The sequence below is a fragment of the Pocillopora damicornis genome, chromosome 4 (assembly GCF_964200805.1).
Source record: "Pocillopora damicornis chromosome 4, jaPocDami1.2, whole genome shotgun sequence".
NCBI lineage: Eukaryota > Metazoa > Cnidaria > Anthozoa > Scleractinia > Pocilloporidae > Pocillopora > Pocillopora damicornis.
Genome location: NC_142673.1, coordinates 12522953 through 12548597, shown reverse-complemented (window position 1 = coordinate 12548597; position 25645 = coordinate 12522953). Strand labels below are relative to the sequence as shown.

Below are 25645 nucleotides of genomic sequence, written 5' to 3'. Positions count from 1 at the left end.
GTTGTATATGAGAAACATTGATTTCACAGAAACTGTAAGTATGAAGAGGGCTAAGACATGAGTTCACATCAACTTGAGATTTCACTTTTCCCTGACTTCTTTCAAAAATGCAAATTTGCCCCAACCCATACTTAAATTCCCTGACTTTTTCCTCATCAGTTATTCATTGGTTTTCTGACATGTACATGTAACTCCTCAGTTGTACCAGACAATGTCAATAGACTTCATTTTCTTCTTTTGCTAACTTTCCATTTCCTTAATACTTAACACAAGTATAAAATGAAGCACAAATTTTATCCTGAACCTCAGAGTTTGCATTTTGTTGAAACCACACTAAAGGCAAAAAGCATTGTATCACTTGACCACTAAGTGTTAAAACTTTTTTACAACCAAAATAGGAAGTACTTGCATACAAAAGAAGGGCACACACTGGCCAATTAATAGAAGGTAGAAATTCTCCTGCTTTTAATTCAAGTCAAGACAAAAAACTTGTAATTCACCTAGAAGTGACTCCTTTTTTCAATTGTTTTATTTCAAGTTGACATCCACAATTTCAATTCACATTCTCAGAAGATACAAAAGAGCACACAAAACTGGATGGCTTTTTCTAGGCTGCCTCATGTCTATGTGTATCTGTGCAAATGGAGCCTGTTATTTGATGATAGGGACAACCTGTTGCAGCCACATACACAAAAAAAACATGGAACTGGAGAGAAGAGAAGTTTGAATTGAGATGTTGTAATTTCACTGACTTTCCCTAGGAATGAAGAATTTTTCCCCTAAATACTTCCAGACCTGTGGCAACCATTTCAATGTGAACAAGTGCAAATCAACTCAAGTAACATGGCTTGTCAAGTAACATTTAAAACATCCTCATCAGAACAAATTGATGCCAGCCAAAAATAGCATTGTTGTTCCGAGGAATAATATGAAGGATAGAAATTTCAAAATGGAAAAATGATTTTATTACAATGAAGTAAAAAATGTACATCTTAAGCACCATCATAAATATAAAAAAAAACCCTTCAAAATCTGGTTAAATGGAGGTTCCGGTACACTCTAAACTTTTTATGAACATGATAAACTTCTTTCCAATAAAAAGCAACTAAAACTGAAAGCAATAATTTATAACATAAGTCAAAATCTTTAAGAGAGTGTTTTGGTATTGTCTATTTGGCATCCACTCTGCAGCCAGCGTGATTTGGAATGAAGTCACATATAGGTGTATCTGGCAGTGTGATGTCATCGATATGAATGAAGCCTGAAAGTAAAAGAAAAAAATACTTAGAAAAACTAAATTAGAAGTAATACAGTTCTTTCTCAACTGAAGTCATGATTTTACAAAGTGGGAAAGATGGAGACTCTAACCTGCTTCTTTTATGAATGTGGTTCCTGTAATAGTATTAGTCCATAGAAGCACTGAATTTTAGCCAACAATAATATGATCACCTTTTGGTTACCACCACTTCTGGTGGCCACATGGGGTTACAAATTTAGCTACTCCCTGTTTCTGGTAGGTAAATTATTGATCAATACTGATTGAAATGTTTAGACTTCTTCTTTTGTCAAGGCACAGAATTTAACTCTAAATAAGAAAAATGCTTAAATGCTCATTCATCAGTAGTGGTCTCCTTTGATCTTTTTAAGATATCATTGTAGCAAAATAGCTTTATTCACAGCTATGTATGGTTTTACACAAAGTAACAAAATCTACAGAATAAAAATGCTTAAATGCTCATTCATCAGTAGTGGTCTCCTTTGATCTTTTTCAAGGTATCATTGTAGTAAAATAGCTTTATCCACAGCCATGTATGGTTTTACACAAAGTAACAAAATCTACAGAATAAAAACCAATTTCAATAAGAAATTTGATCCTCTTCTACAGACCCCTTCTTAATAAACCTCAACAAAGCAAAGGTCAGACTGCAATAGTCAAACTCACCATCATCCATACTGCTGACAAAGTGGGGTCTAATGCCTTTATCAGGTGAAACTTTATTTCTCGACTTAGTATCATCTAGATAGCTTTCCCCTTGCTCAGTATGTTGTGAATGTGATGTATGCATTTCCTGACAGTCACCACAGTGCATTTGCTGCTCTCTATCTTGCTCTACTGGTTTCTGTGAGTGGTACCCACCCTGGCCTTGTTGCTTCTCATCAGCTTGACTATAATTATCATGAGACATGTCACTTATTGAAAATGTTGCGCTGGGATTGTTAGACAAATTTCTAACATCTTCACTTGTTTTGTTTGGTTGTACAGTGATCCATGGCTGTTTCTGAGGAGCTGCAACAACATTTAAATGGGATGATCTACACAGTTTCGAGTGTCTTCTGTCCCTCTGTACATTCTTGTTCTTGGCATCTTTTAAGTTTTTAGTGTGAAGGTCAGGATCATCTTTGAAATCCCATTCATCAGACATTTCTTGCTCTGTATTCTTAATCTCCCTTGGAAGACTTTCAATCTGCAAGGTATGAATCAAATCAGGCAATGTTTCATAAATACAATGACAGATATTAAGATTAGTTCAAATAACATCTTTTCACACAACAGGTCAACTTTACTCTTGACTATCAAATTATTGACAAGTTAGCCTGATTGTCTCCAAAAGCATTTTAAGCACCTACACACTGGTTTCAATTTATTTATGCCTTAAAAATGTCCATAGATAATCTTATTGTCATGATGGTTTTCCCTCAAATGAAAAGTTCTGGCCCCAGCATGTCAGTTTCCAATTTTCTCTGAAGAAATCAACCATCATAATCAAGGCTATTGTTGAATGGTGTCATAGACTCAACATAGTTTGAGAGAGGGTAAGTCAGTATTATCGACTGAGTTGATAGTGTAAATTGACCACCATAAAGCAATAAAAAGCTGATATAAGCCCTAGATGTCAAGTGTTAGCCCTTCATCAGCCCTTCACTCTAACAAAGGGCTAACACTTGAAACATTAGCTTTTTAACTCTTTATGGTTGATAATACTAAATTATCCTGTTATACTCTCCCTCTGATGCAGCACCACAGCTTCTTTAGAAACTAATACCCCCTTTATAGTTTATAAGAGTTTTACCATAGCAATGATCCTGATCATCAGATTTACCCATATAAAGGCATAATAAAGGGCATGATGATATAGATTATAGTAAAGTGAACTGTAAATTTAATAAAAATGGTGACACCACAAAGTGACATAATACATTTCCTTACATTCTTAGGCTGTGTCCTTGCATTCATACTAGTTAAGGAGATCTCTGAGTCATCTGTTACGTCCCACATGTCTGAGTCATCATCACCAATCTGTTCTGCTATATTCTTCTTCTAAAAGACAACAAAACTGACAATGTCTCTCTAAAGCCTATTTTCCCAAAGGATTTTCAAATCAGTTGTCTCTACAGTGTTCAAATTAGAGGTTAGTAACTGCAAGGGCCTGTAAGGAAAGGTTTGTATAAGTGGTGAGAGGAGATGATGGAGGAGTGATTTTTACATTTATTACACCAGGTTATCACTAACTGGAATTTGCTCCTTTAAAAAGAAAAATTGGCTAATAGTTTTACTTACCCTAGTAACTGATGTTTAAAGAGTTAGTAAGAGTGTGGCTTGGGATGGACTGTTTCCAGTCCTCTGTTTGTTCACATTTATCTCTGATTTTTCCCATACTAAACAAATTTGAGTGATAGCTGGTTGTCAATGAAAAGTGAGATCAAGATTGTAAGACCTTACCCCCTCTATCTACTCAAAGTAAAGTTAAATCAGCTAATCTGACATGATCTGGGTGTGATTTGCAAGATCCTTTCCTCAATAACTTGACTGTGAACAAAGCCAGTTTATTTCGATTGGTAAAATGTGCCAAAATAAAAAAATTACTATTACAGTAGTAGAATCTGTAGGTCAGAAAATATCTAGTCCAAGATATACTTTATTCTGTTTCAAGGCAAACCATGCAGACATACTCACCACTTTATCAAGAACTTTAGGCAAAGAACTGTCCTCAAATTCCCATTCATCTGAATCTTCATCATCATTAGTTTTCTTAGCTTTCTTCATACTGTTCTTGATCTACAAATAATGGCAAAAACTAACTCCCATGAGTGATCAAGATGATCAAGACAGTACAATATCAAGCAGACAAGTAATGAGAATAAAGAAAAATATCAATTAAGGGAGTATTAGGTGATCCAATACCAAATTTTCCAAACTAATATCATTAGGATTGTATATCAGACAGTAAGGTGAATTAGCAATGAGATCTTGGGAATGAAAGGCCTAAAAAAGTTGTTGCTTCCATTTGTCTGCTACAAACTTTGTGTATTACCTTACTTTCATGAAAACCACTTCTCTTGCCATCTTTCATTCCTGTGAGTCTCACATCACTTCTGTACAGTCTTGGACACTTATTTTTATAAAAATTGTCAATTTCTGTAATAATAAAATTAATTGCAAGAGATTTTTTTTTCACTGTGTCAAGTGAGCAAATTATTACATAAAAAAAGAAACAAATCATCACATAATTATAAAATCTAACTTCTGTGTAATAAAGACAACAAAACTTGTGAGAGACTAAATTAAAATAGAAATAACTTGTTGGTAAAAGTTATCTAAAAATCATAGATGCTGATAACCAGGTGATAAGCTTCCCCTGAGTGTTTGCAATAGGACTTCAATTCCATGAATATGTAGCACACTGTTTAACTGGACTACAGGTCTCTGGAGCACAGAGCAGTTAATTCTCACACTTAGATTTGTTATAGATAAGGGTTTTATTCAGAGGTTTCATAACATTTTAAAGTGTTGCTAGCTAACTCCTGAATTACTGTTAAGGTAATTTTGTTATAAAGGATTAGAAGGGAAAATTTATCACTTTCTCTTCCTGAAATTTATTATCTCTGGTAAATGTGAGAAAAAATCATCACAAACAAACAAAAAACAGTGATTTTGTACTGAGATCCTCTAAATAAATGAATGCCTTTCCCTCATTAAATAGTCCTTGCAAATAACCCTTTCAATCCCAGATCTCATTGGTGACTCTCCTTATTGTCTGCCAAACAATTCTTATGACGTTAGTTCTTAGAATTTGGTATTTGATCAACAAATAATCTCCTAATTGATATTTTTCTTTATTCTTATGGCTAGTTTGCTTGATATTCTATTGATACTTCAGGAAAAAATTCTGTCTTGTGCAATCATGAGAGAAAAAGGCTTAAAATTTAAAACTTATTTAGCACCTGGGGTAATAAATCCAGAGTCAGCTGTAAGTACATGACATTGCATTTCTGTATAATATTATAAATGGCCTTGGACTTGAATGGTAACAGCCTACACATACGGCTCACAAGTAAGATCAGTAAAAGGATGAAAGCAAATAGCTAATTTGCAGAAAGCAAAAAGATTAGTTACAACCTCCTTTCTGTTGAACTACTGGCACTCAGTGCCTCTTTTATGTTTTGTTCAATCAAAATTTGAAACTATCTATGTATAAAAATTAGAATATTGTTATTTGCAATATAAACTGCATTAAATAATTTTTGCCTAGATTCTGTTTTTTTATGTGAATAACACCTCCACTAATATGAATCTATGTTTGTAATTTATTCCTGATTAATAATTTATTGTCTCTGTATTTCATAAGTGTTTGTAATTTATTAATGAAGCATTGTTTGGTGTATCTGTTGAATACTTTTGTTGTAATAGTCTAGTGTTTAATGTACGTAGGATAATTATTTAATTTAATAGGAAGAGCTGAAAATGATTACCTTTCTGATATGCAGGATGAATGAGAATATAATCCCCAGAGTATTTTCCACTTAAAACGATTTTGCCATTTTTAACAGCATCCTCAATTAATGAAGAATTAAAAATGGTTAGCTCTTCATTGTGTGAATCGAAAATCCTGCAAAATGAAGAAAGCTTTTCAGGTGATTAATCTATAAACCTAAAACAAATAGCACCAAAACAAGCTAAATAAAAGACTCAGCACCAAAGGTTCTTATCGACTTAAATTCGAGCAAGTCAAATTTCAGTATTCCTAAAAGACGGCGGACATTTGAGGAGGAGAAGAAGATGGAGAAAAATAGAGAGAATTCGTCGCTGCACTAGGCGCCAAGAGGGGCCATGGGCAACGGTGAGTAATTAAGTAAGTAAAGAAACTTTGTTTTTAAACGCACCTTAACGTATCTTTTGCAGAGGCATTGCTGCTGAAAATGTAGTCTACATCACTGAACTCTTTCCCGACAAGTCCCCCACTCTTCACTGGAAATCAAGTAAACATAAACATGGAATAAAAAAACCGCCAAGTTGACGTGCATCACCATAAATAAAAATACATAACGCGACGTACCCCATCGAGACTTCAAACTTGCAGTTACACTCGTAGAAAACCAAGCAGTCAATCCTTCGAACACCTGAGTTTCGTCAAACATCATTCTCGCACATGGCTAAGTTAAAACCTTGGCTAATCATCCTCCATCTGTAAACTAAAGTAAACGATCACGAAATTCTGCTTATTTAGAGGTAAGTATTTAGTGTAAGCAGAACTGTCATGTCCTCATCCCATAATGACGTCAGTCCCACTAGGCCCTGAGTCACAGAACGCAGTGCACTTTCGAAGATCATCTCTTTGCATGATTTTCATCCACAGATAACATGAAATTTATTCCATTACAAGAGGAAAAGACTTATTTTGTTCCTGAGGAAAGAAAGAGTTCATCTATTACCATTGCTAACCCTTTTCTGATTCTATACGTGTGATCTTAGCAGTTTGTCGAAGTTTGTTCCTAAAACTCGTTTCAGTGCTACATGACTTTAAGACATTGATAGACTGAATCAATGAAACTCAAGATGGAGCTCAATATTTTCGACAAGCAACTATTTTTATAACACAATAATGTGTATGACTGCCTGATTTTCGATGAAAAAGAACTAGTCCTGGCAGTCAACACACTGTTACCCCATTCACACCAGCTAAACATGTTTAGTTAAACAGGGCTAACTGAATAAAAATCAGGTTTTATCAACTGAGTTTATAACGTGAATTGGCCACCGTTAAGAGTTAAAAAGCTAATATTAAGAGCGTTAGCCCTTTGTCAGAGCAAATGGAATTCCATAAATGTGTAGGCGTTCAGAATCCTGTCGATGATGAATGTTACCTAACAATCGTATTTCCATAAAATTGACAGTGTATTTTATTCTTTTCTGTTTAACTATCAATACATTTGTTTATTTATCTATTTTTGCGTAAGCTATAGAAATATAGTTATACTTGTACGAAAAGATGTTTGAAAACGTTTGCATGTTTCACGTCCACACATCAGTTATACCTTTGTGATGTACTATAGTCACTTGTTCCTCCACGTGAGGTAACTGATCAATCCACTCGGAGGCACAAAAAATCAATTAAACGTCGCATAAGATAATTGGTTTTAAATAAACTGAAGAGCTGCAATCTTGGAGAACTACGTCGCACAGTTCAGTTGACTTCACAGGCGTTATTGTTCGCGACTACCATCGGGTGGTTGTTGTCACCAGGTCGTGGAGAAGTTTTTCACCTCTCAGAATTTCAGGCAGGTTATGATGATGGTAGCTTACACTCATGCAAAAAATAATAATTTTTTTTTCAGAAATACAGGTTTGTACTGACCTAAGCACAAGGGTCCGACTTTTTATTTCAATCGCTCAGGCTTCAAACAATGAAGTGTTTCGAGAGTTTCCATTAGAATCCTCTGTTGACATTCCCCTTCAAAATCAATGGCCACACTCTCAACTCCGTACTGACACTTCTGATTGCGTAATATTTTGTCCACAAATTCGTATTCATAGCCACCAAGATAAGGTTTAATTTCTTCATCGTCGCTTTCATTGTCATCTGTAATGGCACAACTGTCTTGTGTTTTTCCTTATCTTCACTCAAGTTTATTACAAAAAATATTATCGGGTGAACCATCTCAGGCTCCATTTTGTGTAAAACCATGATCAGAAAGACTGATATCGAAACCACCAGGTTCCATCCGCAAACAGAAGAGTACGTGCGAGTAAGTAGAAGGTCAGCCAATAATAATGATGAAACGAAAACAGGCCGCTTACTGATTTAAGTGCAAGACCACTTTTCATTTCCGCCTTCAACTTGGGTGACAATCAATAAAAACCAATCATAGTGATGGAATGGAGGTACGCCCCCTACTGGTCTGGGTGCTGTGAAAGCACTTTCACTTTACAGTTACGCTTCCATTTAACGATGGAGGAGGAATTTTTCTCCGCAGAAGAACCAGAATTGGGTGGCCACGATTTTGTGTTTGTAGATGAGTTGTCTCTCGGCCAAAAATGCCCAATTTGTCTTGTGGCAATGTGCAATCCCGTACAGACGGTTTGTGGCCATCGCTTTTGCGAAAGCTGTCTATTGGGGACATTTAGGTACTTCCGTTTATTACATCTTTGTAAATAGCTAACCTCAGTTTAATTTGAAGCCTATTTGTCGCTAGTGTGTTTATACACCGCTGACATAAACGAGGGACCAAGAATACTCCAAGGCTGAATATTTCCGTCAAAGATATGCAACTATTTATGCACAAATAACTCACGCTTTGTATTTTTGCACTTCAGGGAAGGAGTTGACCGGGTTTGTCCTCAAGATAGGACTTCTATTCCTGAAGATGGGGGGGTGAGTAAATCGATTTTGGAAACGTAGCCTGGAGTACTTTCGTAGCACATATATATTGGCCGTCTTGTTTCGTCATAAATGACGACCTTAGTCGCGAATTCTTAGAACCACTACCATCCCAATATCTCAAGTTCTTTATAAAGGCCTTCGAAGCCAATTGTTAATCTATCAAATAGTTTTTAATAAACCATGCCGGAAGTAGGAAAGATTACCACGTTGTTCAAATGAAAAATCTGAACAATTCAGATTTCATTTTGCAGCATTATTGACCCAGCGTAACGTGAAAACTCCTTCGAGCTAATGGAAAGTTTGAGTTACAGTATTCAGTAAATTAGTCAGTTCTACCTTCTCCTTACGATCGAGGAACACTAGAGGAGACAAGGTAAGGCAGTAAGCTCTAGAGAAGAGGCTACGGAGAACTGGAGAATATTGGCAGGAGTAAAATAGTAACAAAGTTAAATGCAAGTTGCGGAGACGACGACGTACGTCATGTTTATTCAAGGCCCCCTTTTCTGTCGCCGAAATTAACATGCTTGACTTGCAGCATTCAAGTGATTGACACTTCAAGGATTTAATCGACCCAGCATGATAAAAAATTCCAAAGGGCTGTGTCTTTCATGTTTTTAAGACTACTTAATAACGCCATCGTTTATCCTGCATGTTCTACAGTATTTTCGTGACGTGGCGTGGGAGAGGGATATACTTTCTCTACGAGTCGAATGCAAGAAGAGCGCGAGAGGATGTGATTGGACCGGAACGCTCCGTTACTATGAGGTGATTCACTGTTTGATCAAGGGAAGTTTTATACCATACGAAACATCTGTTAACTTCTTTTGTCCTATCTCAGATCTCATCTCGTCGTAGCAAGAAGCACTGTTTAATGGCACGAAATAAGACACTCGATCTTAAGACAACTCGATCCACATTATAAACTAGACTTCTACTTCCTTTAGTCAAAGATTTGTTCAAAACCAAAAATGTAAAGAATAAAAAAGACACTTCACACCCCGAATCAAGAATGGCAGATATTGAGTTATATTTTTAATGTGACGAAGAAACGCAAAAAGGGTTCTCTCACCTCAGTATGTCACAGAGTTCAATTGAGGGGTATTTCTGATTGACGTTTCTGATAAGATGCTAGAACATAAAATAAATCTTTTAAGGTAGAGAGAAAAGCAAATGCTGTTTCTTCCTCTCACCTACAGGATCACGTTCAGTTGTGTGAATATGAAGATGTTTTTTGTGATGATTGTAACGAAGAGTTGCAAAGAAGGTCCCTAAACAAGCACCAAACTACAGAATGTCACAACAGGATTGTGCAATGTGAACACTGCGCAGCAGAGTTTGCCTTCAGGCTTACAGAGGTGAGGCTGTACTATCTGTGGAATTAACTTTTTAACAAACCTAAGAGATTTAACAGAATTTTTACACCTGTGACCTATCGTACTCCTGATTGGTTAGTGACAAATTTTATGAATAGCTTTTTATAATAAAGTTCGGATATAACGCGCGCTGTCATTGGTTGAAAGAGTATGCTTCATAAGAGTACAAAACATAGGACTGAGCTAAAGCTGTCACGCTATCTGCAAAATTGTACCTCACTTTTTCTCAGAGGGTACGGTAACGAACCCTGCAATCTGACTGGTTCTTAGTGCAATCCGGATTTTCCTAACTCTGCTCAAATTATTATTAAAAATCAAACACAGGTAACACTGCGTGCTTTGCAACATAACAGAGCACAGTTAAGTTTCGAATTCCGTACTGTACTAGATCGGAATAAAGACAATGTCATATCAAATATTTCGAGGAATATTCAGCTTCCTTTTTCTGTCACAATCATAATTTTTGAATGACCAATTTTCCTTTTCGAACCTGGTTTCATGAAAGTCTTTCAACTGAAAGGAGAATGAGGAGATGCTGAGGGGTTAAAGGTTCCTAAAGCTGGGGACAAAAATTTTCCAAGTATTACTCGCCATATTTTTTTTTCTATGTCGTATTTTCACGTGTGGTTGCGGGTTAACGATCATTTGCATGAAAGTAGAATTTAATGGCAATTATTCCAAAGAGAAATGCCTTTTGATAATATTCATCTGCATGACATTGAAGTTGTATTTCTCTTGAAATCTAAAGAGTCATGAAGATGAATGCCTGCGTTGGCCGCTCGATTGTCCTCAAGAATGTGGAGTACTCGGGATACCTCGAGAAGAGGTAGAATTGTTTTTCACGATGCAATTATTCATTGTTAATAAATTCATAATTTCTGCTTATACCTAAGGGAAATATGTCCTAAATGTCCGTTTAGTTTGTACAGTCTTTTTCGTTTTTCTGCTTTTAGGAGTTTGGCGTAGATGTGTTGCATTTGAACCACTACAGTGGTTGCTGTACATTATTTCTATCATTGCTGTTTTTATCATTATCGTTATTAGTAATATTACCATTATCAAGTTATCATCATTGTAAATATTCTTATGTCCTTACAACCACAAATGGAATAAGATGAGAGACGTAATTAACAGATATACAGCAGAGCGGTACGTGTATCGTGAGGGCATGGGTCCAAGACTCGGCCAAGCCTGACTTATTTTCAGTGTAGGGATTCGTTTTCTGCACTTACTTCAAATTGCTTTCTACCGTCTATTCAAGTCCCCTCCTTTGTTGAAGTCGATATGGGACAATCCCAAACTTTGAAATACAAACCAACGTTCCAAATCTCAATTTTTCATACAAACCTCATGGAAGAGATTCTTACTCCAAAAAGCCATTACAAATCTGGTTGAATTATTGGATCCATGGATCCATAAATAACTTAAAAAAAAAAAAAAAATGATTTGCGATCCAAGATTCGTCGTGAAATCCCCACTAATTTACAAAATCGCGGAAAATGTTTTACTCGCGTCAGCAGTCAATTACGGATAGAGGTTTACTGCTTTGCTGCTATCTAAAATGCCAGAGGAGCGTGAGAAATGAAGCCAGGATGTAGAGAAAGGTGTTCTACCATAAATATAAAGATGTAGAATGCTAAAGTGAAGTGAATAGGAAAGTGTGTTCTACACTTTGGTAGACGAAAGATTTATCATGGAACATTAGTGTTAAAGAGGGTTTCGCTATCAGACCATTTTTCACTTTCTTGTTAATATCATGGCATTTCTGCCAACGCGAGGACTATGGAAGGAGGCTCAGTCAAAATGGATTGCGAAGGAGAAATCAACTTTACTCAGATTAGGGTTCCAGGATTCACTCTACAATCGCAATACGCACAAAAGTCCCCTAATTCCTCAAGGCTAAATTCTTGATCATGTAAACACAATTACAACAACAACAACAAATTTATGACCTTCTATTTTAGGTGGAATCCCACGTGATGGATGATTGTATGATGACATTGGTCCCTTGTCCTTATGAGGAATCGGGATGCAACTTTTATGTAAGTAAAGTAGATAAAGATGTCCTTATGTAGAGCCACTCTACTGATGGCAGGAAGATACCAGTCTATATAAATGTCAGAGAGCACTTGAATCTTCGCTGTTGGCCAGGTTTGAATTCGCACCTTTAGAACTAATCCGTGTCACAAGGTTTCAAGCTAAAGAACACGATGTCATAACTAGATTGTAATTTTAGATTGTAATTTTTTGTGCTGTTGTTTTGCCTGCAATCTTTTTTATTCATCCTCTATTGGCCCTTATTCTATGAACCGAGCAGCTTTTCAGAGACATGCAATCCAATCGAGGCTGTTTGTGAAAAAGATCATAGCTTTGGTAGAATAAGAGTATCATTGCAAACATTTTAAGGTAGTTATGATTTGTAAAAGTAGATTGTTTTATTATTGTGTAATTATAGTTTTTTTTTGGCAGCACTATATATCAAATGTATAGGAAAAACCTATCAACGTAATTTGTATTGTTATACAATCTTTAATTTATAGGACAAGAGGAGCAATCTAAATGCCCACATTGCTGCGTCATGTGAGGAACATCTGCGCAAAACGTGGTCCAAGCTGCTTCAGACAACAGAAAGGGTAAATGAGTTGGAGCAAGTGGAACTTCACATGCAAGCCGATATAGATTCCGTGAAAAAGTCACTGGAAGAGGCCAAAGGAGACGTTGAACAACTTAAGCTGTCAGAGGCAGAGAGAAAACTTGAAAATCTGCAGTTGAAAAAAGATGTGCTTGAGCTGCAAAAGAAGCTTAAAGAATTACATCGGGTTTTTAAGAGAAGGGAAGTGCCCGATAGCGACACTGAAAAAGATTTGACGAAAGAAGAAACAACTAAATCGAAAGGCCAATATAAATCTGATTACAACACATCACTATCTTATCGTGACCTTTCATACTCGTAAGTATTTGAATTTATTACTCATAAGTCTAATTTCAGAAGCAATATACACATGTAAATTTTAAAAATGCTGAAATCTAACCCCTAAGTTATTTTTGTCATAGCTTACCATTCAGTATTATACCATCCACAGGAGTTTTTTCAACACATAATAGGGAAGCTATAACTGCGGGCGCGTTGAAATGATTTGCTCAGATCCTTCTGAGCCTCCCAACAAGTTATGAAAAGAACTTTGAAATGGCTGGCATGCTATCCCTTTGTAGAACGTAGTTCTCTCTAAACACTGCCCAGCTCTTTCTTCAACAACTTGCAGAAAACCTATATAACTAATGAAATATGCGAAAGCAAAGCAAACATAAGGTACGCAGGGCTTTTTTTTTTATTGTAATGTTTCATGTTATTGTCTTTTCAGGAAACAATGGCGTGGTAAAAAAGAACTCGGAAAAGTTCCAAGTCCACATTAGTGTTAAACTTACTGTTACATTTTGCTTTATTTACTTAAATAGAATATTAATTTTACCTTACCATCAAGACACTTTCTTCTAATCTAATAGCATTTTCTAGTTCTCCAAAAGATTAGTTTTTTTTTCTGCCAAATAATACAGACATCACGAGGATGGCTACCTTAACGTTGTCACTACATGTATAATTTGGATAAAAGGCACAAAATAAAGGTCCAGCAACGGAAATCGTCGCCGTTGGCGATAGATTTGAACCATTTTTAGTGTCCTTGTTTTATTACCATGTTTTGATCCATTCGAAGTTGCAACATCACCCACGGGAATTTGCCTGTCGTCCATGCATGGGGGGGGGAGGGTGGGTGGGGAATTGAACTTTGCCTGGGTGGGGTGGGAAATTGAACCAACGGTTTAAACATGTTCTTATTTTAAATGTGGAGAACTTTAAAGGAAAAGAGTTCGCTATCGTGAGCAAATGGCTTAGAAGAAAATTGTCACATCAAAGAATGATGCTTCCAAGCGAAAAACCAAATAGCGGTATCAAAAACTAATAAGAGGGCCTCAATAGGGTTAACAGTTCGCCGTAAAACTGCAAAAAGTTTAGCTGTTAAGCGTACAAGTTTGAAAAATTGAAACTGTTCGTCGTAAAAAAAAAAAGTTAACCTTAAATTTTTTTCATTTAATCAAAAAGAAGGAAGTTGACTGTTAACTGTAAAATTGCAAAAATTTTAACCGTTAGCTGTAAAAGCCTTCACTCTCATATGGGAAATTCGTTGATCACACAAAGAATTGTTCAATAACAAATTAAATTGTTCTTGGGTTGGGCAATTTCATTCAATTTTTTTACAGGGGGAGGAAGAAATTGTAACGAACTAGTCTTAAAAAGATCATTTTATGAACCGTTGAAGTGCATGATAGTAAAAATCGAGGGAGTCCCATTTTGTCAACCACAAGTATAGTTACAGACACGTGGCATCTAAAACAGAAAAACAACCGAAGTAAAATGCAAAGACAAATACAACATATCAATATAATAGAGATAGATCTGAAGGCATCATATGTTTGCTTCGAGTTGGATTTTCCCATTTAACAAACGATACCCTGTGCCGGTACTAACTAATCATGACCATTACAATTTCATAGAGAAACAAAATATATCTATTGAAACGAGGGCTTGATTTAGAGGAAGAGTGGACGGTGCGTAAAAGGGGTTGAGAAAGACGTGAAGATTCTATTGCCGTCGCCCCTCTCTCCTTCCTTTTGACCGTCCCTCGTCCCTTTGGTACAAATTTCTTTCTCTTCCCAGCCTTCCGCTGCCGTAAACGTCAAAAGAGGCAGCTATATTTTTCACCATTTTCACCAAGAAGACACTGAACTCTCGCTTACCAAACTCACGCATGCTCAGCAGGCTACAGAGACTGCTTCTTATATTTTTAAAAAATCCCCAGCTTAGGGATGGTAAGCCACTAAAAGTAACTGAGAAAAACAATGGTAAATAATGCTGTTTTCATTTCATGAGAAAACCTGCGTTGGGCTAACTTCTACAGTAGGTCTATTTGACCCATTAGCTCACCTTACGCATGCCATTAATTAAATATTTATTAAAAGAAATCTTTCTGTATAGAAATGTTTACTATCTATAATAAGCAACAAAAATAGATAGCCATCAATAACCGTTAATAGTTAGTGACCATTTCTAACCCGTCGCTTGTTATACTGAAAATCCTGCCAAGGTTGACCCGAAAAAAAAAATTCGACTCTTAAGGTTTACAGTAACATTATCGATTGTCGCTTACTGTAGGTTTCCAATGACGTCTGCGTTTAGCTGGTTTTGATTTTAATGTACAAATATTGATGTTATATCTCATCATGATTAGTTGAATTAGTTTGTGATCAGTTCAGTTCGCTTTGAACGGTATGTTTTCTTTAATATACACTTTCTTTTTTAACTTCTACATTGATCACATTTTTCAATTTTTTCAATGGTCACGGGATGTTTCGTCATTTCCTTCATCTTCAGTTTCTAACCGGAGTTTGCTGAAATATGAGTTTCACTGTGCAATTACGACCTCTAAACACGTCATCAAATCACATCTAGGTATTATGATACACAGTTTAGTTTACTTCAGGAAAAATTTCATACTCCAATTTGAAAATCTTAATCCTAACTTAAATAAACGGTTTAGATAATAATCTTATGATTCTTTCTTTAGGGGTTTCAATAACGGCGGCTGCCGATGGTGAAATAGGCGGCTGTGCCCGAGAAAAAACGGGCCGTGAGAGGTCTGGGTTCAAGCTCCCCGGGACAATAAAAATTGAAATCTAGAGGCTAGCAGGATACAAGACAACAGTAAGAGGTCTTACAGGTGGCCATAACCAGCTTTCATTGAAACCCCTGTTACTTATCTCTAGGGAATAATCTAGTTACACTACTGTTTTTTTCTTTTCTCAGAGTAAGCTACATTTCAGTCCTAAATACTTTGTATCTGCCTTGTTAAGTTGATAGCATAAGAATATTACTTTTCAGAGCAAGCATCCGAGCAGTTTTTCGGTGTGCTATCGATAGTTGAACTTTTCAACTATTCCCCGTCATTCAGCTGAAGAACTGCGTTTGTTTTATCCTCAAGCAATTTTGAATTCGTTGGCGCGGTTCTCTTCTCAGGACTGTGATCTGGAGCTTCTGTCTCACTGTCTGATGCGTCTGAGCAGCTATCACCCTGCAGGATAGAACACAGTCCATGACTGGGTGTCCTGGCTCTTGGAGTGAGGGATATCATATTTGAGGAGGCATGCAGTGTGACCGAGTGGTTGGGGCGCTAGTCTTGTAATCTGGTAGTCCCGGGTTCAAGCCCTTCATCCTGCTACGCTCTGGGTTTGTTCTCGGTTCTCCCGAGTTCAACTCCATGCCTGACCCTTTTAAATAGCCTACTAGTCTGCCTCTGGGAAGATGAGACTTTTAAACATTATGTTTGTTCACAGTGTCTGTTTCTGATTTGATTGGCCTTAAAAAGGCAAATTGGGGAAGTGGTTAATTAATTTTATTTTCATTGTTGTCATTATTATTATTATTATTATTCACGAAAGGAGTATAAAGAGAACACTTTAACCCAGAAACCAGTTCCTTTTTTTCCTTGAGAGACCGTTGTTGATAGGTTCAACATTAACTTTTAAGATTGTATCCCTCTGATTGCATTGCCACCTGTAATACTGACATACGACGGAGAAAGGTCCAGCAAACTAAATTAACCTACAGAAATAGAATTACACTGCATACAAACCTCAGGGAACAAGTCTTTACAAGCATCACTCCTCTTTCCAAGAACCGCTAGTCTGTTTATAGCTATTACTTTCTTCAAGGATTTCTGTTGGAAGAGAAAATTTTTTTGCATATGATGAAAATCTTGTAAACGGGGAAAGCTCCTAAAAAAATTTCGTGAGAGCCGCTGACGTTCAGTTTTGAGTAAAGAAAACGAATTTCAACCAAAGTAAATCCACTAAATGATTTCATAGCTCTTCCCTGACCAAACACAGGCTTACAACAATTGAATTCTAAGAGTCGTTAGTTATTAGCATAAAAACACCCACGCGATGTGCCTCCTCAATTTCTCAATACTGGAGAACTTCAAGGAAAACTGAAGAACTGCCACCTATACTGTAAAAGATCAAAAGATTCAGTATTCTGACATCATGTTTTCACTTTTACCTTCCATTGTGTCCTGGCCAGAAATGCCTTAAAAGTGTCCGTTTTGATCAAGGTACTCTTTCTCTTCGTAGCCACTTCAAGGTCCGTCTAAGATCGTAAAAAAAGTCAATTAGTGTCGTAATAACGCACTAGAGGAAGAGACGTTGGTTTTCAAAGGTGACTTTCATAATCCTGGACGACACATTAACAATCCTGCTGACTGATAAAAGATATGCTAGACGGCCATGAAGGTTTTCGCAAGAGAGAAAGGGTTGCAATTCAAACTGTGATATAATATTCCTAGACTTAAAAATTGAATGAAATAAATAATACAGGCTGGAGATCTTCATGGGTAAATAAAATATGTATGTGTTTCTTCGCCCTTGTCTCCAGATATGAACGCCAGCCTAATGTACCTGCTGTTGTTGAAGGGTTGTAAAGTTCAGGTTGATAGTTATACCTCGTAGTTCTTTCAAACAAGGTCCCAAAGGTCTTTCTCGTGGTGTGGTTACCTTAACTCAACTTCTACCAACTGGTAGCGATTGGTGAGGACACATCACATGACGAAATAAACCAAACGTTGGGAATATGGTAAACCCAATGATAATCCCAGGTGATATTCGTTGATTTTTAGACCTCAAATTCATTTCGATAACCGTCGTCGTCAACGATTTCACTTAAGATGGTAGAGGGTTTTTTCATTGGAACAAGAGATGGAGTAAACTGGTTTGGCCACGACAGATCACTGGTCGACAATCAACATCGCATTTTGTACAAGTTGTTTTGCGGTAAGCTGTTTGTACCCATTTTTTCCCGCGCGCTTTAAGATATTTGAAAGACAATAAAACAAAATAGGCTCCACCTGGCTAAAATAGGCTGATACAGAATATTTATCCTTCTTCATCATCTGATCCTCAAAACCCACAGTTTTCTTCGAGATTTCTATTGGAAAACTTTACGCTTCAGGAAAAAGACAATTTCCGCAGACAAATATCCGAGCTTACATTTACGCCAAATGATGGCTATTGCTTCTTCATTTCCGAGGAATACATAAGTGCCACATAGGTGACATCAAAAAGTTCGTAAGGTGTTCTGGAAAATGCTATGGCGAGGAAATACGAACAGTTCCCATTCGATAATTACTGCAGATTGATTAGTGCTTCAGAAAATTACCTTCAGCCAGGGATGTGTCAAACAATCTCTTGCAGATAATCTATCACTGAAAAAATAAATTAAAATATTGTTATTTTAAAACCAAAATATAATATGGAAATCGAAGGTATTTTAACCCTAAATAAACCAAGGCTACCTCAAAATGCTACATTATTACCAAACGTAAAACTTTCGTGGGCTAAATAAAAGTTCCGATTTAACAATTTGACTCTCAAGAGAGACTAACCCTAAGCAATGACTCATACATCACACTCACCTTGAATTTTTAATTAGAAGGGAACTAATAAAATCTTTTGCCTGAGGGCTAATATCAGCAAAATATTTTTCATCAAATCTATATTCAACATTCTGTATGTTAATGAATGTTTCATTAGGGTCCTCTCCAAGGAATGGGGATGCCCCACTAGAGAGCCTGGAGGAGAAAAGATAAAGACATTGTAAGAGGTGGTTATGAAGAAGAGCAGCCAGTAGCACAGCATAATTGAGTCACCAATATAAAAAAGAATTTAAAAAGAAAGTGCAATCAACACAACTTTTTCAGTTAAGGCATTAAAACCTAAAGAGTAAGTAGTTGACGAACTGAAGTATTTGACGACAATTAGAAAATGGCATGGCTCTTAAGGTGACCAAACCACAGGGGTGTTAGCTTTGAAATGGTGTGCCTTAACAACATCTTAGATGGAAAGGAATTTTGCCTGCCACTATTCTAGATAGCAATATATTGTTTCCAGTGATGTCATAACCATCTCCTTGGGAAATCTGAACCTCAGAACAGAGTAGAAAATAAATTTAAGTACTCACAGTATATAGGTCAATACTCCTATTGCCCTAGGAAAAAATAAAAGAGGAAGTCAACAAGCCATCATCTGCAGTCAGTAACTTACATTAGAGAATTTACTTGTTATTGATAGAAAAATACCCTGATGACTGAAAAAGGAAACAGACATAGTTGTAAATCCAGTAGAACTGGACCTACAGGACTAATATTGAAACTGAGTAACCACCAGAGGAGCACATATACATATAAATATATACATATTTACCCATTTTCAAAAACTTTACAGTTTAAATTAACTTTGCTTCTCCATTAAAGGGTATGGAAAGAATGAATTATAGGGACGAAAGAAAATTACAATAGCTGGTGTCAAATTTCCAAAGTCTTTGTTTCACTTTAACATGCACAATATCAAAAAAAGCATTGTTTCTTTGATGTGAAATATAAATGCATCATGCAACACATTTTTGATGATACAAGAAGAGGTACATATAATTAATGCATATTTTCAGATTTTCAAAACAGGTGTATCAATAATTGTATAATAAATTATTATATATTTATACACTCACATAAAAAGAAAAATAATTTAAAGTTTAATTTGAACTACTATATGAAAATAGCGTTAGTGGCTATGCTTATACAGTGACTAGTCAAGTAGGATTAAATGTACTTTAATCTCTAACAGTCTCAGATAAATAAATCACTTCCTTAATCTCCATTAGTTCAATGATGTTTGGAGATCATTTCTATTGATACAATATCACTAGGAACTCATGGTGACCTTTGCAAGACGTTTACATGGGTGCATTTCCTTGCATTTCCTACTACTGCAAAAAGTGCATGTACACCTCTTCCTAACTGAGTGGCACAAAACATGCAGGTTTTAAATCCAAACAGAAAAAAAAGCAAGGTTCCGTAACTTACAGTATGAACCAAGAAAACAAGGTTAGCAAGATATGCATTATAATCTCTGGGTTCAAATAGAGGGTGATTTTTATTCAATTCAATCAGACTTTTGAATTCAGTAAGCTATACAGCAAATTACAGCCTGCTAAACCGACCAATCATAGCTCATGTACTAACTGAGTGATATAATGACATAATACCATAGCCTCACCACATATCTGTTGGTGTTCCTACTGGTTCATAGCTGATGACTTCAGGAGCTGTGGAAACATTACCATAGAATAGTTATGATACATTCAATAAACTCTGTCATGAACTCAACAGCAAACTTGACCCATGCTAGCTGTATAATTACCTACAAACTCTGGTGTGCCTACGATAGCCTTCACCACATCTCCAGGTGGAATAATCCTTGCCAGTCCAAAATCAATCAGCTTCACTTTTTTCTCTTTTTTGTTGTTTAACACAATGTTCTCTGGCTGAAAAAACAATTCAATTCCAGAGTTTCACTGTGAAATACCCTGTAATTCAATTTGACTCAAAAGATCACATAAACAATCTAAAAATAAAAAGGACACAATGTAAACTCAGTAAACAATGTAGAGTGACTATTTAATAAAAGAATGCCCAAGAGAAGCTGAGTTGTTTGTGTAGATCAGATATGACAATTACTTCTTGAACCCTTCATAATGCAAAGCATGGCTCCAAAATTGGTCATTTCATTGGTAAATCAAAGGAGAAGATGATGAACTTTAAGCTTTGTCAAATTCAAAAGATTATTAACCCTGTAATTCCAACGAGTGACCAAGATTAAATTTTGCCTTACAACATCCATACAATATCAAGCAGCTAAGCGATGAGAATAAAGAACAAAATAAAATAGGGGATCATTAGTTGATCTAATGCCATGTTCTCTCAACTGAAATCATAGAAATTGTAGACAGTAAGGAGAATCAATACTCAGATTTTTGGAACTGAAAGGGAAATAATTGACTTGTGAAAAAGAAAGATGGGATGTGGTTTGTTAGTTGTGGGCTGTGCATTGTGGATCATGCATTTTGTTTGAAGTTGTACTGAGTGAAAAGTTTTCACATTATGTAAAGGTCATTGTAATAGGACTGTTAGGTAAAATGCATTGCAGTCACTGTGTAAGATTTACTGCACTCCTTTCCTCCTTCCCAATCCAACAAAAAATACTTTCTGCATAATAATTAATTTTTTGCCATGAAATACAAAATGGAATATTAAGGGCTCCAACTTCAAAAACAAGCTATGACTCATGAAATACAAACCATGATGTGACCATGATCTACCATCCACACTCATTAGACAATATCTTGCTCAAAATAGTAATTTTTATGATTCAATTGATTATTTGCACCCTGCAATCTTTTCTTTTGATCAAAATGCAATTTCATTCAAAATTTGCCACTGTATCAAAGCCCCAACACATCTTCAGAAGTTACTGAGTAAATTTAAAAAGTCTGAAAGCTCTGATAATTGTATTGTGGACTTGCAACAGACTGCACTAGTTCCCAAGTTTCCTTATGGTGTGTTGTGCATTTGTACAATGTGATGTCAGTAAAACCTCCAGCATGAAAAATAACATGGAGAATAATCTTGACTCTGACTGGTAAATAAAATCTAGAATGTTATGCTTCTTTGTCTATGTTCAACCAGAGTTGGAGTGAGCTAGTTCGCATTGGAGATTGTTGTGAAAAAACTAAGCTCAACCGAGGCAATAAAGTTAAATGACTTTTCATCTGAGAAATGTTTGTTTCTTTCATTTAAAAACAGCTTCAATTTTGTATTGACAGAGGTAAATGATCTGTCAAAGATGATGACGATGAAGATGACCCATGATGATGACTGACACATAATAAGAGTAACCAAGGTCTCCAACTAAAAATTCACACTCACTTAACAGGAAGCTGTAATTAGTTCATTATATTGTGACCATAAACTAAGCTTGAGGAGCTGCAAAACCTTTAACCTGCAGTTTTTTTGCAGTTAAAATCTTTTTGCTCAAAGGTGTGGAGCAATTCATGTTGTGCAGCCAGACAGCTTTCTTTACCAGTTTTAACCAATTCAAGATTGCTCTTCTATTCCAAGCGAAGTACACTCTGTGCAAAGATTTAACCATCTAGATTTCATGCATGGTAAATGACCAACATCAGTGGCAGTTGTGAATCTCCTATTAATTGATTCATCCTTATTAGAGCTTTTCTACATCAATAAATTAGCAACACACAGTTGACCAAGTTGCTTGGGCAAGCAAAAGAGGAATGATTTTCAAATAAATGTTCCCACAAAATTTAAATTTGTTGCAAAAGGACTTAAGTTTATGCTTTTTAAAATTCAAATGGTATGCATACATATCCCTGAAAAAAATATATCCTTGCACAACCAGTGAGTCTCCCACCAGGGGGAGAGGGGGGGGGGGCATAAGGCTTGAGAAAAAAAGCAAAATTCAACTCACCTTAATATCTAAATGTACAATGTGACAGTTGTGAATGTAATCAACTGCTTCCACAACTTGCTGTATAAAGCTCATTGCTTCATTTTCTGTCAAGTAGTCTTGTTCAATCAAGAACTCAAATAACTCTCCTCCACTCAATCTGATTAATTTTAGCATAAATAATAATGGTTGTCAATTCATCTGCTGTAATCATATAAAATGTTATATAAAATATACACTTTAAGGAGCAAGGCTGATAAACTATTATGGTGCACTCCTCATTCAAGGTCTGCTGACCCTGCCAATGAACTGTATCCACAGACATACACAGACTTGATCAGAACCACATTTTGGGAAGTTCCCTTAAAAATGTAAGCTCTATCTACATGTTTGTAATGGTGAATATTAAACATCCCATTGATAATATTCAACAATGGCTCCTGCGCTCTCCTTTGCAACAAACACTACAATTTATTTTGTAAAAAAACACAATTGTGAAACTTTTTTTTTTAATTCTCCTTGCGTTTCATCAGAAAAATTGTATATTTGGACAAGCAGTCTACTCAATGGAGTATAAATCTTGTACTGACAAAACAACAATGGTGAAATGTTCATACAGAGAGACTCCTTGGACAATAATTATCTCATTGCCATCACTTATTTGTGCATTGTGGCATATTTTTCCATGCTAAAATGGACATTTTGACGGCTTAAAATGTATTTTGGCACACTCTCACACTTGAGTGATTGTTCAGAATGTTGTTGTTGTTTTTTTTTGTCAAAATAGTATTAAGCCTTTTTCAGAGTCACTTAACCCTTAGGCAGGGGGTAAAATGATGCTGAGTCTGACCCAAAACATATTTAAGCCCACAAAAAAAATATATTATTTTATAATTGAAGTTAACTTTAATTGTTAAAGGGCCGAGGCACAGTGATTATCAAAGGAAAAAAATCATTTTCACAGTTTTTGAGTTTCGGATTCCCATGCTTTGAAGCATTACTTAATAAAATGCTATGAGAGGGACAACACTTTAGGAAACTGGTCGGGAAACTTGAGCCACAAAAATTTAAGAACCCGAAACCCTTAACCTTTGAACGTCAGGAAATTCTTTCAAAGCTCTCTAGGGACGCTGGAAAGAATGTTATTGATTAAATCTGCCAATACCTCTTGATTTGCAGTGACAAGTCTAATAAGTTCGCATTAAGGTTTGAGATTGCCTAAGGAGACATATGCTAATTTTGACTTTTGGAAAAGGATCAATTTAAAATCCTTTTGTATCTTTAACTTAGTCCATAAAGTACCCATAACCCGGTGAAACATAGATCATTAATTATAAATTACTTTTTATTGAGATGATTCAACAAATAGGCTTAAAGAACCAATAGCATGTCCATGTACCGGTAAGTGGTTTTCTTTCACGTATAGTCCCACTGGAACATTCGAGAATATCTTTCTTATGATAGTTCACAAATAAATCACACAATGAAAAAAACAAACAAATATTTCGCTTGAACGATAAGAATAGCAAAAAATGTTAAAAGTAGATGACTCACAGTTCCAGGACAAGAGTGAATTCCGCAGTGCGTTCGAAAGCGTCGTGAAGATAAATAACCCCATCATGTTGAACCTTTCTAAGAAGCTCTGCCTCGTAAGCGATTTGCTCTGCCGTAGCCCCTCGCCTCGAACTTAAGCTCCGTTTTTTCTTCACAAATTTGGCCGCAAATTCTGTATTTGTGCTCTTTTCCACGCATTTCTTAACGACGGCAAACTGTCCTCTAAAGAGACCAAAATTTACACATCTACATCATAAAATTTCAAGTATTTTATTTACAAACTATAAATGTTCAAATATAAGAAGCTTAAGGAAATTAGCAGCTAAGACTTCATCAATTTAGTTAAATTACTCACCGCCCAATTTCATCACCGATATCGTAAAAATCTTCAACTTTGTCCTTTCTGAAAACTAATGAGTCCGTCATCATTCAGCTAATGGAAAACACAGTTGTGGGCCGGCCGCGCGCTAATTCAATTGTAAACTCCCACTCTTCGTCCACTCATTTTAGAGCTCTTGCTTTGCCACAGAAAGGGGAATAGAGAATATGGAATATGGAATATGGACTGTGGACAGCGGACTATGGGCTGCGGGCCCAGGACTAAGTTATTGAAGAACATTTCAAATCCAATCCAAAAGCAATCCTCATTTTTGCCTTGTAGGACTTTTCCGGCTTTGGTCTCTACGTAACGAAAGCAGTTAGGGAAAAAAAATTAATCGAATGAAAGAGTTTGATAATGATCTCTTCAACCGATACAAAGGAAGAAAAGTCAGTCATGTATATCACGCAAATAAAACTACGAAATAAGATTTTATAAAATGATAGAACGAAAAAAGGAAACTTAATATAAGATCACAGCGTAAATTACCGTAAAATTCAAACGTGCGTGATCGTGTTAAAGTGTTTAAGCGTAACCTAGGACCCAGTCTACAAAAAAATTTCTTCTCGTTTCCGTGTATCACGTATATTTGAATTTATTCCGCGCTAAATTCTAGCAATCTTTCAAACGAATAGTAGCCATCTTCAACTGAACCAAAACTTTCTTATCATCAAGGTTTGCAGCTTTGTCTGACGCAGTTTGATGAAATCAGTGGAAAACTTAAGATTTGTTGTCGTCACTTCCGAGCATATCTTCATGATTACACTTGTCAAGGCTTTTTTGATAAATGGGATACTGTTAGCAATCAACGACTTCTCAAGGATGCTACTATTTAGGACCTGCACAGCGTCAACCAGCATCACTACTTAATATAACGTTCTTGTGTTGAAAAGAAAGAAATAAATACAAGTAACTAAAAAGTCGCAAATTTCCTTTCCCCAATTTTCACTTAAACCTTCTAACCTATAACAAATATTTTGTTTAAGTGGAGGACCGCAAAAAATTCAAGCGTCAATATTCGCTTTTTGGCATGTGCTCGAATATTAGAATCAACATCATAATAAGATTAAATGCAGTTTGGTACAGACGTATGTAATATGAAACAGATAAAGCGAGATTGATGTCACGCTTTACTTCTAAAGGAAAAAGAGAAAGATTTCTCCCCAAACTTGGCATAACAAGGTACAACATTCTGTTCTTTCTTCAGACTTTTTCTTTCCGAATGTGAGGGTTGTTGATAACCTTGAATGGCATGGGAGGAGGGGGAAGACATC

At 36.1% G+C, this 25645-nt stretch overlaps 3 protein-coding genes across 4 annotated transcripts; 1 reads left to right on the top strand and 2 right to left on the bottom strand.

Moving 5' to 3' along the window:
* Positions 1 to 942: 942 nt before the first annotated feature.
* Positions 943 to 6568, bottom strand: LOC113672932 (uncharacterized). Of its 2 annotated transcripts, none has more exons than XM_027189276.2 (8): positions 6336 to 6568; positions 6163 to 6247; positions 5752 to 5888; positions 4314 to 4417; positions 3956 to 4057; positions 3209 to 3319; positions 1943 to 2465; positions 943 to 1261 (listed from the first exon to the last, which is right to left on the bottom strand). In XM_027189276.2, exons 1-8 carry the CDS (start codon positions 6418 to 6420, stop codon positions 1170 to 1172), a joined length of 1239 nt encoding a protein of 412 aa, XP_027045077.2. In that variant the 5' UTR covers positions 6421 to 6568; the 3' UTR covers positions 943 to 1169. The 2 variants fall into 2 exon arrangements, with proteins under 2 accessions (XP_027045077.2, XP_089061055.1); XM_089204929.1 differs by having other exon boundaries at positions 3209 to 3316; positions 6336 to 6566.
* Positions 6569 to 8154: 1586 nt separating this feature from the next.
* LOC113672934 (TNF receptor-associated factor 4) lies at positions 8155 to 13701 on the top strand. Its single transcript, XM_027189280.2, has 8 exons — positions 8155 to 8404; positions 8594 to 8651; positions 9321 to 9425; positions 9857 to 10015; positions 10782 to 10859; positions 11998 to 12075; positions 12574 to 12983; positions 13396 to 13701. Exons 1-8 carry the CDS (start codon positions 8229 to 8231, stop codon positions 13445 to 13447), a joined length of 1116 nt encoding a protein of 371 aa, XP_027045081.2. The 5' UTR covers positions 8155 to 8228; the 3' UTR covers positions 13448 to 13701.
* Positions 13702 to 14932: 1231 nt separating this feature from the next.
* Positions 14933 to 24562, bottom strand: LOC113672925 (death-associated protein kinase 2). Its single transcript, XM_027189270.2, has 11 exons — positions 24348 to 24562; positions 23993 to 24214; positions 22460 to 22598; positions 20336 to 20459; positions 20192 to 20240; positions 19098 to 19124; positions 18553 to 18708; positions 18297 to 18342; positions 17145 to 17231; positions 16720 to 16803; positions 14933 to 16158 (listed from the first exon to the last, which is right to left on the bottom strand). The coding sequence occupies exons 1-11, from the start codon at positions 24419 to 24421 to the stop codon at positions 16021 to 16023; spliced, it is 1146 nt and encodes a 381-aa protein (XP_027045071.2). The 5' UTR covers positions 24422 to 24562; the 3' UTR covers positions 14933 to 16020.
* Positions 24563 to 25645: the final 1083 nt, after the last annotated feature.

Coding starts and splice junctions, on each gene's coding strand:
- LOC113672932 (XM_027189276.2), bottom strand. CDS start 6,420: ATGATGTTTGACGAAACTCAGGTGTTCGAAGGATTGACTGCTTGGTTT. Junction 3,320..3,955: donor CTAAAGTTCTTGATAAAGTG/GTGAGTATGTCT, acceptor GTTGTCTTTTAG/AAGAAGAATATAGCAGAACA. Junction 1,262..1,942: donor TGTCAGCAGTATGGATGATG/GTGAGTTTGACT, acceptor TTTTACTTTCAG/GCTTCATTCATATCGATGAC.
- LOC113672934 (XM_027189280.2), top strand. CDS start 8,229: ATGGAGGAGGAATTTTTCTCCGCAGAAGAACCAGAATTGGGTGGCCAC. Junction 9,426..9,856: donor GAACGCTCCGTTACTATGAG/GTGATTCACTGT, acceptor TCTCACCTACAG/GATCACGTTCAGTTGTGTGA. Junction 12,984..13,395: donor TATCGTGACCTTTCATACTC/GTAAGTATTTGA, acceptor TTGTCTTTTCAG/GAAACAATGGCGTGGTAAAA.
- LOC113672925 (XM_027189270.2), bottom strand. CDS start 24,421: ATGATGACGGACTCATTAGTTTTCAGAAAGGACAAAGTTGAAGATTTT. Junction 24,215..24,347: donor ATCGGTGATGAAATTGGGCG/GTGAGTAATTTA, acceptor TGGTCTCTTTAG/AGGACAGTTTGCCGTCGTTA. Junction 17,232..18,296: donor TGACACATCCCTGGCTGAAG/GTAATTTTCTGA, acceptor TTACGATCTTAG/ACGGACCTTGAAGTGGCTAC.